The sequence below is a fragment of the Melospiza melodia genome, chromosome 13 (genome assembly GCF_035770615.1).
Source record: "Melospiza melodia melodia isolate bMelMel2 chromosome 13, bMelMel2.pri, whole genome shotgun sequence".
Taxonomy (NCBI): domain Eukaryota; kingdom Metazoa; phylum Chordata; class Aves; order Passeriformes; family Passerellidae; genus Melospiza; species Melospiza melodia.
The window spans coordinates 21988805-22000517 of NC_086206.1; the positions used below are offsets into that span (position 1 = coordinate 21988805).

At 67.2% G+C, this 11713-nt stretch overlaps 3 protein-coding genes across 3 annotated transcripts; 2 read left to right on the forward strand and 1 right to left on the reverse strand.

The window, feature by feature from the left end:
* The first annotated feature begins 1125 nt into the window (after window positions 1-1125).
* Window positions 1126-4633, forward strand: HAS3 (hyaluronan synthase 3). The gene is made up of 3 exons (XM_063168232.1): window positions 1126-1746; window positions 2241-2342; window positions 2423-4633. Exons 1-3 carry the CDS (start codon window positions 1126-1128, stop codon window positions 3344-3346), a joined length of 1647 nt encoding a protein of 548 aa, XP_063024302.1. The 3' UTR covers window positions 3347-4633.
* Window positions 4634-4638: 5 nt separating this feature from the next.
* Window positions 4639-5419, reverse strand: CHTF8 (chromosome transmission fidelity factor 8). The gene is made up of 3 exons (XM_063168233.1): window positions 5329-5419; window positions 5134-5251; window positions 4639-5065 (listed from the first exon to the last, which is right to left on the reverse strand). Exons 1-3 carry the CDS (start codon window positions 5349-5351, stop codon window positions 4850-4852), a joined length of 357 nt encoding a protein of 118 aa, XP_063024303.1. The 5' UTR covers window positions 5352-5419; the 3' UTR covers window positions 4639-4849.
* A 597-nt stretch (window positions 5420-6016) lies between these two features.
* UTP4 (UTP4 small subunit processome component) lies at window positions 6017-11198 on the forward strand. Its single transcript, XM_063168234.1, has 16 exons — window positions 6017-6214; window positions 6520-6711; window positions 6777-6861; window positions 6965-7054; window positions 7386-7594; window positions 7742-7913; window positions 7993-8084; window positions 8431-8527; window positions 8692-8756; window positions 8858-8980; window positions 9083-9242; window positions 9463-9569; window positions 9954-10049; window positions 10254-10439; window positions 10528-10638; window positions 10974-11198. The coding sequence occupies exons 1-16, from the start codon at window positions 6056-6058 to the stop codon at window positions 11088-11090; spliced, it is 2061 nt and encodes a 686-aa protein (XP_063024304.1). The 5' UTR covers window positions 6017-6055; the 3' UTR covers window positions 11091-11198.
* The last annotated feature ends 515 nt before the right edge of the window (window positions 11199-11713 follow it).

Sequence of the window (11713 nt, forward strand, 5' to 3'; positions counted from 1 at the left end):
GTGCCGTGATGCCGGTGATGGTGCCAGTGCCGGTGCAGCGCTGGCGCTGCTGATGCCGGTGCCGCCGGTGCCGCCGGTGCCGGTCATCGCTCCCGCAGTGCGGGGCTGGGGCCGGTGCCAGGTCCTGCCGGTGCGGGGCGGGTTCCCGGGGGCTGCGGGCGGAGCTGGAGCCGGTGCCGGTGCTGGTGCCGGGGGCGGTGCCGGCGGTGCCGGTGCCGGTGGTGCCGGTGCCGGGCGGAGCCCCCGCGGGCTGCGGGCGGTGCCGGCCCCGCCGCGGTATAAAGGGGCCGCACGGGCCGGGCCGGGCGCACAGCGGCGGCGGCGGGTGGGGAGCGGCGGCACCGCCACCGGCACCTCCACGGTGAGTCCCGCTCCCTCCTCCTCCCTCCCGGCCCGCTGCTGCCGGCTCGGGGTCCCCCGCGGCGCTGCGAGCCCGGCGGCACCGGGGGCTGCGGGGCCGGGGGTAACGGGAGCCGGGAGCGCCGGGGGCTGCGGGACCGGGGGGAGCCGGGAGCGGCGGGACCGGGGGGAGCCGGAGGGGCTGCCCGGGAGGTGCCGCCGGGGGTCCCTGGGCTGGCTCCGCGCCCCGCACGTGCTCGGGCACCCCGAGCCGCCCGCACCCCCTGCCCGCTCCCGGTGCCTCTCCGCAGTCCCGTCCTGCCCGCGCCGCCCGTCCCAGCCCGCGGCGGGCGGGGGTCTCGCCGCTGCCTCCCCGCAGCCGGGGGTCCCTGCACACGCTCGGGGGGGGGAGGGCTCTGCGCGGCCGCGATTCCCCCGGGGACACCCGGTCCCTGCCATCCCCGTGCCCTTCCCTGTCCTCCAGCCCAGCCATCGCCTGCGAGCGGCCGCGCTCCTGCCTGGGTGAATGGGGGAGCTGGCACCGTGCTCGGTGGGGCACCTGGGACCCTGCACCTCCCCTGGCACACACACAGCGGGGTGCGGGGCACCCCCGCACCTCCTCTGGCCCCGCGGAGGCACCGGGAAGGTGTCACCCCCAAACAGTGACCGGTGAGGGACAGGGTGGCAGTGGGGCAGCAGGGGAGCAGGGCCACCCCGCTTTTGCGTGCCGGGTGACCTGATGGGGAGGATGTCCCCGTGCCCTGACGGCGCCCCGTGTCCCCCCAGATGCCAGGGAGCCTCTCCACGGCCCTGCGTGTCGTGGGGACCAGCCTCTTCGCCGTGGCGGTGCTGGGGGGAATCCTGGCCGCCTACGTCACAGGGTACCAGTTCATCCACACGGAGAAGCACTACCTCTCCTTCGGCCTCTACGGGGCCATCCTGGGGCTGCACCTCTTCATCCAGAGCCTCTTCGCCTTCCTGGAGCACCGGCGCATGCGGGGCGAGGGGCAGCCGCTGCGGCCGGGGCGCTCCGTGGCCCTGTGCATCGCCGCCTTCCAGGAGGACCCCGACTACCTGACCAAGTGCCTACGCTCCGTCAAGCGCATCGCCTTCCCCGACCTCAAAGTGGTGATGGTGGTGGACGGCAACGGCCCCGACGACACCTACATGCTGGACATCTTCCGCGACGTGATGGGCTCCGAGCGCTGCGGCAGCTACATCTGGAGGAGCAACTTCCACGCCTGGGGCGAGGGGGAGACGGAGGCCGGGCTGCGGGAAGGGCTGGCTCGAGTTCAGGCGCTGGTCCGCAGCAACACCTACTCCTGCATCCTGCAGAAGTGGGGCGGGAAGCGGGAGGTGATGTACACGGCCTTCCGGGCGCTCGGAGACTCCGTGGACTATATCCAGGTGCGTGCATGGGCTGGGGGATGTGGGCAGCGGGCGTCTCGGGCACGGGGGCTGTGGGTGCAACGGGAGCGGCCCCGGGAATCCCCAGGGCTGGATCTGGCCCCATGCACTGGCCTAGAGCCACCAGGGCTGGGGGCTGCTGGCTTTGGGGTAACTGAGGTGTTGACTGCTGCCCATGGGTGTCCCATCAGCTCCTCCTCAGCACATGGCCTGCTGTGGCGTCATCCCGTGGGACAGTGTGGCACGGGGTGCAAGGTCCCCGCACGTGGTGGCAGGGACAGGTCCTCCCTCGGTGCCAGCAGCCAGAGAAGGGTGTCCCGGGCAGCGGTGCCCCGGTACCGCTGGCTGCTCCGCTCCCCTCCATCGCCTGCCGGTCTGCGGGGCTCTGCCCGGTCTCGCCGTCCGTGGCTCAGGCTTGCCTGGCTGTGGGCTGGGCCGTCTGCCGGGCGCGCGTGGGCGGCGGGAGCGGGGCTCGACGTTCCCTCTGCCCCCAGGTGTGTGACTCAGACACCGTGCTGGACCCCGCCTGCACCGCCGAGATGCTCCGCATCCTGGAGGCCGACCCCCACGTCGGCGGCGTCGGCGGCGATGTCCAGGTACGCCGGCGTGAGGGAGGGCAGGGCTGGGGCCTCGGGGGCCGCAGCGCTGCCGGGGCTCACGTCCGTCCCCTCCCCAGATCCTGAACAAGTACGACTCGTGGCTGTCCTTCCTGAGCAGCGTGCGGTACTGGATGGCCTTCAACGTGGAGCGCGCGTGCCAGTCGTACTTCGGGTGCGTGCAGTGCATCAGCGGCCCCCTGGGCATGTACCGCAACGCGCTGCTGCAGCAGTTCCTCGAGGACTGGTACCACCAGACCTTCCTGGGCAGCAAGTGCAGCTTCGGCGACGACCGGCACCTCACCAACCGCGTGCTCAGCCTGGGCTACCGCACCAAGTACACGGCTCGCTCCAAGTGCCTGACGGAGACGCCCACGCGCTACCTGCGCTGGCTCAACCAGCAGACCCGCTGGAGCAAGTCCTACTTCCGCGAGTGGCTCTACAACGCGCTCTGGTTCCACAAGCACCACCTCTGGATGACCTACGAGTCGGTGGTCACCGGCTTCTTCCCCTTCTTCCTCATCGCCACCGTCATCCAGCTCTTCTACCGCGGCCGCGTCTGGAACATCCTCCTGTTCCTGCTGACGGTGCAGCTGGTGGGCGTCATCAAGGCCACCTACGCCTGCTTCCTGCGCGGCAGCGCCGAGATGATCTTCATGTCCCTCTACGCCCTCCTCTACATGTCCAGCCTGCTGCCCGCCAAAATCTTCGCCATTGCCACCATCAACAAGTCGGGCTGGGGCACCTCAGGGCGCCGCACCATCGTGGTGAACTTCGTGGGGCTGCTGCCGGTGTCGGTGTGGGTGGCGGTGCTGCTGGGCGGGCTGGCCTACACCGCCTACAGCCAGGACCTCTTCAGCGAGACCGAGGTGGCCTTCCTCGTCTCGGGTGCCATTCTATACGCCTGCTACTGGGTGGCCCTGCTCACCCTCTATCTGGCCATCGTTGCCCGCCGCTGCGGCAAGAGGCAGGAGCAGTGTGGGCTGGTCTTCACTGAGGTCTGACCGTGGGGTGGTCCCTGGTGCCACGGCCATCCAATGTGTCAGGGTAGCCACCACTGTCCCCTCTTGCCCATCCCGGAACCACCAGGTGCTGGGGTGATCCCCTGTGCTGGAGTGAACACCCCCAGACCCCTTTTTCCCAATCCCGGAGCTGCTGGGCAGCGCTGAGCGCTCCCAACCCTTGGCACTTTCATCAGATCTTGAAATCTTGCTTTTATTCTTTATTGAGGTGCAAACTTTTCCTATACTTTCCTTTTTCCATCCCAAGCTGGCCACGGAGAAGCCGAGCCAGGGCTGCCCATCACCCAGCCAGGTGCTGCCAGCGACATCCCAGCTGTGCCCTATGGAGCATCCCGGTGTGGAGCGCTGCTGGCCGCGCTCCCACACCCCATTCCAGAACCTTCCACCCCTCGGTGCTTTTACAGGGATTCCCGTCCCTCCTCCGTGGTGCTAGAGCACTCCCCAGCCCAGGACACCCATGGTCAGCACGGTGCCAGCCCTGCTGGCTGCGCTGCCTCTGCCCCACGGCTGCGTGCGGGCGCGTACCCACGGGCAGCCCCCAGGCCTCTCGGGGGTCTGGCTGCTCCAGGAGGGCAGCAGGTTCCTTCAGCTTTGCCAAAGAGCCAAGGGGGGATCCTGGCATGGAGAGACTGGGAAATCTGGGGGGCTGTGTGCCGGCCGGGGCGTTGCTGGAGACCCTCTGGGGCCGTGTCATGCTCTGGCCACCCCACGGCCCTGTCACTCCCACCCCAAAACCTTCCCAGCAGTGGGGAGATGGGGATTTAGGCAAGGTGCTTCCCAACTTTCCCCTCCCCAGGGAATTCACCTGTGGGTCCTTTTTTCAGGACTTGGATAAAAACCCCTTTCTATGACGGAGCTTTTAGCTGTTTTTTGTTTAATTTAATACGAGGTTTTTTAGAAGACTTTTGTAGCTCTTTGGTATTGTTGCAGATGGTTTGTAAATCTATTTATTTTTGAACCTGCCAGGGGAATTTTTTTCCATATTTCGGGTGGAAAAGGCTGGTTTTTATATCCTGATGGAGTTGTGGAAATAAAGACTTGAAGTGAGGACACATGGTGTGTTTTGGGGAGGGTCCCTGAGCCCCCTGCCCGACTTGAGGGAGGTTGGTGCTGAGTCCCTGCGTGGCACTGATGTCCCCACAGCTGCAGGGAGGGCGTGGAAGGAGACATCTCCACTCTGGCACCTGCATGGATCCCTGGGGTCTTCTGCACACTGTGGGCAGCCCCGGGGTGGGACACCCCTGCCCAGCTCACAGGAAGTCCCTACCTACCACGAGCCATGGCCCCGGGCTGATCCACGGGGTCTGTGGCCAAGAGCTTGGTTGCTCTCTGAAAAGAGTCATTTTGGGGGGGACAAGTGACCCAGACACAGGACCCAGCAGTGCCAGTGTCCCTGTGCAGGAGAGGGGTGAGCTCCTGGATCTCCCCAAGTGCCTGCTGCTTTTTCCATCAGCAGATCAGAGTTCGTAGCCCACATCCTTCCCCTCAGACCTTCTTGGGCACGTGGGTGATGATGGGCTTGGGGCGGGTTTTGAAGAGCAGTTTGGTTTTGATGAGGGCAGTAACGGTGTAGTGGCCCTGGGGCTCCCCGGGGCTGGGCTGGGAGGCTCCTCCCTGCTTCACCAGCACAGCAAACGGCTTCTCCAGCTGCACCACCTTCCCGTAGAGGATGTGGTGCCCCACGATGAGCACAGGGACGCCCTGGGGAGAGCGGAGGGTGAGGCTGGGCTGGGCTGTCCCCGGCAGGTCCCAGTGGTGTCTGGCCTCACCTCACAGGTGTAGTGCAGGTCTCCCAGCAGGCTCCCGGCCAGGTCCCCGCTCTGCCGGGGCTCCACCTCGCCCTGCAGCTCCAGCAGCACCCACTGTGCCAGGGCCCCGGTGCCACCGCTGGGGAGACATGGGGAGAGTTACCTGGGCACCAGCGGGCACAGGGACCAGGGGGCATGGGGACTCTTGGGGCTCACCTGGAGATGACGATCTGCACCATGCTGGGCCCTGCAGAGACACGGTCAGGGCAGGGCAGCGGGGAGGGGAGCAGGAGCCCCTGGACCTTCCCCTCTGGGGGGATGAACTTGCACCCCCGGGCCCCACAGATCCCCCATGCACAGACCCCGTTCTGGCCCCACAGATCCTGAGATCCACCCCCCCGGCCCCTACAGAATGTCCCCAGGCCCTCCAGCCCCCCAAGGTCCCCTGAGATCCCCAGATCCAGCCCCAGCACCCGCACTCGCCATGCCCAGAGCCGCCCAGGCCCTTCCCGTCCCCGAGACCCCCAGAAACCGCCCCCCAGGCCCAGACCCCCCTGCGGGCCCTGCAGCCTCCCCCAGACCCTTGGGCCCGGATCCCTCCCGTGGGCCCTGTGCCCCCCCTTGCCGCCGCCCGGTCCCGCGGGGCGCTGGTGCCCTCCAGCGGCGCCGGTGCGGCGGGCACGGCCCGGGGCGGCCCGGCCGGGTCTCTCGGGGCCGGGTCCCTCCCGCCCGCACCGTGCGCTCGCCCCGCGCCGCGCCCCGGCCCCGCCGCCCGGCCCCGCTCCCGCACCCGCCGCCGGCCCCGCACGAATCTCCCGCCGCGCCGCCGCCGCTTCCGCTTCCGGTTCGGCGCGGCCCCGGGGCAGCTCCGGTTCCGGCGCGCCGCGCGCACGTGGGGCGGAGCGGGAGCGGAGCCGAGCGGAGCCGGGGCCGGCGGAGCGCCATGGGCGAGTTCGAGGTGCACCGGGTGCGCTTCTTCGGGCTGGTGCCGGCGGGCGTGCGCTGCCTCGCCTGCCACCCCCGCGGCTCCCGCCTGGCCCTGGCCCGCACCGACGGCGCCGTCGAGGTGTACAACTTCGCCGCCAACTACTTCCAGGAGAAGGTGAGGCCGCCGGTACGGGCCGTACCGGGATGTACTGAGCCGCACCGGGCTTTATCGAGCTTGTACCGGGCACGTACCGAGCCCGTACGGGGCTTGCTTGGTCCTTCCGATCGGCACCGAGCCTGTGCTGGGCCTGTACCGAGCCCAGCCGGGCCGTGTCCAGCCGGGACCAGGCTTTAGAGATCCGCACCGGGGCTGTACCGGGGCTGTGTCGAGCCCCGCCGGGGCTGTACCGGGCGTTATCTGGCTCTGCCGATCCGTACCGGGTGGTCCCGGTGCCGCGGCGTGACCCGGTCCCTGCGCAGGTGATCCCCGGGCACGAGGCGCGGTCGGTGGAGTCGCTGTGCTGGGCGGCCGGGGACCGGCTCTTCGGGGCCGGCCTCGGCGGGGACATCACCGAGTACGACCTGTCCGGGCTGAGCGCGGCCCGCGGCCTGGATGGCGGCGGGGGACCCATCTGGAGCATGGTGGCCAACAGCAGCGGCACCCAGCTGGCGGTGAGTCCCGCCGGGGCCGCGGGGAGGGGGTCCTGCTGAGCCCGCGCTGATCCCGGTCCCCGCAGATCGGCTGCGAGGACGGCTCTGTCAAGATCTTCCAAGTGGTTCCTGGCGGGATCCAGTTCGAGCGAAACCTGGACAGGCGGAAAGGTGAGTCCTGGCTGCAGCACTGTCCCTCTGTCCCTCCCGGTGTCCCGGTGACCGTGGGGCTGTGACCCACAGGCTTTCACACGGAGCTCCCCTCCCTCCCCAGGCCGTGTCCTGTGCCTGTCCTGGCACCCCTCGGACACTCACATTGTGGCTGGCTCCATTGACTTCTTCCGTGTGATCGACGTCGCTTCAGGTACCTCCTGTCCCACAGCAGCCCCATCCCATTCCATCCCACCCCGTCCCATCCCATCCCATCCCATCCCATCCCATCCCATCCCATCCCATCCCATCCCATCCCATCCCACCCCACCCCACCCCACCCCATCCCATCCCATCCCATCCCATCCCATCCCACCCCATCCCATCCCATCCCATCCCATCCCATCCCATTCCATCCCACCCCGTCCCACCCCATCCCATCCCATTCCATCCCACCCCATCCCATCCCATCCCATCCCCTGGGACCACCGGCCCCGCCATGCCCCAGGGGATCCCGCAGCCACCCCAGCCTTCCCCCGCTGCAGGCCAGACGGTTCAGAGGATCATGGTGAACCACCACGTGGAGAAGGCCAAGCGCGAGTGCGTGGTGTGGGCCATCGCCCTCCTGTCCAGCGGCACCGTGGTCAGCGCCGACTCCTTTGGGAGGGTGCAGTTCTGGGACTGGGAGCAGGGCACGCTGGCAGAGTCCCACACCGTCAGCACCTCGGCTGTGCTCTCGCTGGCCGTGTCACAGGTGGGTGACACCCCCAGGTCCCCCTGGCCGCGTCACGGGTGGGTGACACCCTCAGGTGACAGGGAGCAGGAGCTGCTGCACTCTGCCTCCTGGCAGTGCCCTCCTGCTGTTCCCAGCCTGCTCCCACAGCCCCGTTTCCCTCTGCAGAAGGAGGACAGCATGGTCGTGGGCACCTCCACCGGGGCCACCTACCACCTGCAGCTGCTGCCCGTGAGGCTGGGCGGGCTGGAGAAGCGCTGGGTGCGGACCAAGCCCTTCCAGTTCCACAGCCACGACGTGCGGGCCGTGGCACACAGCCCCACCGCCCTCATCTCCGGGGGTAGGACCGCCGGGGGCACCGGGGCTGGGCAGGCTCTGCCCTCCCGGTACCTGCTGGCTGATCTGTGCTTGCCTTCCAGGCCTGGACGCCCAGCTGGTGATCCGCCCGCTGATGGAGAAGGTGCAGAAGAAAAACTACGACGCAGTGCTCCGAAAATTCACCTTCCCCCACGTGAGTGGTGTCTTGGAGCTGCTGGGGCTGGCAGGGCTGGATCTCCCTGCCCCTCTAGGTGCCCTCGGTGCCCTGCCAGGGTTCCTTCCCTGTGCCTGGCTCCCTTCTCTGCCCTGTTGTGTCTCCTTTCCTGGTACATCTGGAGGCTCTGCCAAGGAGCAGTGCAAGTTGTCGGGCTGGTCTTGCTGGTCCTGCTGGGTCTCCATCTCCAGGCTCCCATCCCACGGACCTGATTTCCCTGCTCTCCCCCGCTCGGAGTCACCAGCACCCCAGGGCATTCCGGCTGTGCCCCAGCCCGTTGTGCCAGGCTCTGTGTCCCTGACATCCTGCCTGTTTTTCCACGCAGCGCCGCCTCGTCTCCTGCGCCAGGAAAGCCCGGCTGCTCCTCTTCCAGTTCTCCCAGTACCTGGAGCTCTGGAGACTTGGCTCCACTGAGGAGACCGGTGAGTCACAGGTGCAGCTCTTTGGGGTTAGCTCCCTGGCAGAGCCCGGGCTGCAAGCAGGACTTTGGGAAGGGTCTGGGCACTCCCTGAGAATCCCCAGCTGCTCAGAGAGCCCCGTGTGGTTTCCCCACTCTCACTGGTGGTCTGTGTGGTTCCATTCCCAGGAAAGGACGGCGAGGTCCTTCCCCTGTGCCGGATGCCCGAGCACCTGGTGCAGCTCAAGAGCAAGGTAGGGCTGAGCGGGCTGGGGTGCCCCCGGGGCAGCTGGGGGGTGTGTGCTGGGCTCTGGGGGTTCCTCGGGCCCCCCTGAGCCCCTCTGGGTGTCCCCAGGGCCCGGAGCACATCTACTGCAGCTGCGTCTCACCCTGCGGCACCTGGCTGGGCTACTCCACGGCCTCGCGCTTCCAGCTGTACCGCGTGCGCTGCGACGGGGACGGCGTCAGCCTCAGGAAGGTCAGGGGCTGCGGGGCTGGGGGGCTGGCCTGGCCACTGTCACTCATGGGCACGTGGGTGGCAGTGGGCTGGCTGCCAGAGCTGCGTTCTCCCCGCTGCCAGGTCCCCAAGGTGCCCAAGCTGCTGCCCCCAGCCTACCAGCTCCAGTTCTCCGCCGACTCCCAGAGCCTCTTCGTGGCCTCCGCCCGAGGGTCTGTGCATGTCTTCCAGCTGCTGGAGCCAGGGGGCTGCAAACACCTGCACACCCTGCGGCCGCCCTCAGGTGTGGGCTGGGGAGAGCTGGGCTGGGGGTTCTGACCCTGCATCCCCCTCCCCTGTGGGTGCACAGGGGTGTCCCCCTTTCCTGCCCTCAGGGGTGTGGGAGTCCATCCCGGGGGTGTTTGTGCCCTCGTGCGTGGCACTGGGCAGTCAGGGGGACGTGGGGCTGGGTGTCTCTGGGGTTTGGGGCTCCCAGCACCCCTCTGAGCCCGAGCTCTCTGCAGGCTGCTCCGAGGCCGTTTACCTGCTGGCACCGAGCGCCGACGGGCACTGGCTGGCAGCCGTCAGCGGAGACTGGGCCATCCACATCTACAACCTGAAATGCTTCAAGGTGGGCCTGGGAGTGACCCCCCCAGCCTCAGGGGACACGGGATGGGGGACTCAGCATGCACTGCCCCCCTGGGAGCCATCACTGCATCCCTGGAGCAGGGCTGCAGTGGCTGTGGTGTGGGAAAGGGGGTCAGAGGCAGTCCTGGAGGTTCTGGTCAGGGGTGAGTCTGTGGGAAAGGGGGTCAGAGGCAGTCCTGGAGGTTCTGGTCAGGGGTGAGTCTGTGGGAAAGGGGGTCAGAGGCAGTCCTGGAGGTTCTGGTCAGGGGTGGCTGTGTGGGAAAGGGGTCAGAGGCAGTCCTGGAGGTTCTGGTTTGGGATGGGTGTGTGGGAGAGCTGTCAGCATTGGCCCTGATGGATCCCATCAGTGCACTGTCCCCTCCTGCAGCATCACTGCGTGGTGCCCAACTATGACTGCGCCGTATCTGCCCTCGCCATCCATCCCAGCACCAACAACCTCGTCATTGCCTACTCAGACCAGCAGGTAGGAGCTCTGCTAGCCGAGCTCTCGTGCCCTGCTCCCTTCCCTGTGCCCGTCTCTGTGCCATCAGGGCTGCCAGGTCAGTTCGGGGCCCTGCCTGGAGCTGCTGGCAGGAGCAGACAGCCCTGAGCGTGTCCCTGCTGTGCTGCCTGGAGCTGCTGGCAGGAGCAGACAGCCCTGAGCGTGTCCCCACTGTGCTCCCTGCAGCTGTTTGAGTTCAGCATCCCCGAGAAGCAGTACACGAGCTGGAGCCGCGCCGTGCAGAGCCGGGGGCTGCACCGCGCCTGGCTGGAGCGGGACTCGCCCATCACCCACATCACCTTCAACCCCAAGAACCCCTCTCACATCCTGCTCCACGACACCTACCTGCTCTGCGTGCTCGACAAGTCCCTGGTGAGCGGGCGGGAGGGTGGGAGGGCTGGGGGTGCCCGGGGGGCTCCTGCAGAGCCTGACCCACACTGTGCCCACTGCCCTCCCGCAGCCCCTGCCCGACGACAGTGCCCTCCTGATGAACCAGAGCACCCTCAAACAACTCCCAGAGACCGCCAGGAAGAGGCAGCTCCACGCCTTCAAGATCTGCAAGAAGTTCCAGGTGGGTGATGGTGCTGGGGAGCGGGGTCAGGGAGGTGCTCGGTTCTGGAGAGGGACTGGGAACAAGGTATGGACAGCACACAGGGAATGGCTTCCCACTGCCAGAGGGTTAGATGGGATAGTGGGATGGAATTGTTCCCTGTGGGGGTGGGCAGGCCTGGGCACAGGTGCCCAGAGCAGCTGTGGCTGCCCCTAGACCAGGTTGGGCAGGACTTGGAGCAACCTGGGCCAGTGGAAGGTGTCCGTGCTGTGGCAGGGGGTGGAACGAGATCCTTTAAGATCCCTTCCACCCCAAACCATTCCCTGATTCCATGATTCCCATCTCCTGCCTTGCAGCCACTGCTCTTCATGGATCTGCTGGACAAGAACTGCCTGGTTGTGGTGGAGCGACCCATCATGGACTTCAAAACCCAGCTGCCTCTGCCTGTCCAACAGAAGAAGTTTGGCACCTGAGAGCAGAAGAAGCCACTCCAACCTCGGGAACTGTCTCTGTGCTGCCTTCCTGAGGCACTGTAAGAATTTTCTTAAGGTGCTTTAGGAATAAAACCTCACTGTTGTGTACATGCCCAGGCTCAGGGTTCATTCCTGTTGTCACACCACCATCATGTCATCATGATTTTCATATCCTTCCAGTTCTGCATCCCGGGGCAGGGACAAGGTGGCACCCCAAATTCCATCCCCTTTCCCTCGCAGTGTCTAATCTCAGTGTTGGCTTCTGTCTCCCCAGTGATCATGTGGGTCCGTGGGTGCTGCCTGGGGCTGGGCAGCCTCATTCCCTAAGGGCGGGGTTGTGGGGGTGTTGCGTGGGGCAGGGAAGCGTCATTCCCCGAGGACGGAGGGAGGGAAATCGGGGATCCCCGGAGAACACGGCAGATTTAAAGCGCAGCTCGTGAAATAAATCGCAGCGCGCCAAACAAATCTCAGCGCCAGACATGGCGTGCGGGGGCGTGGCTTCTTCGGCCCCGCCCTTCAGCGCGACCAATCACAGCGGCGGCGGCTTAGCCGCCACCTCTCTGATTGGTGGCTGCGGCCGTGGGGGCGGGGCCGCCCCACCCCGTCCTCCCGCGCCCCCGAGC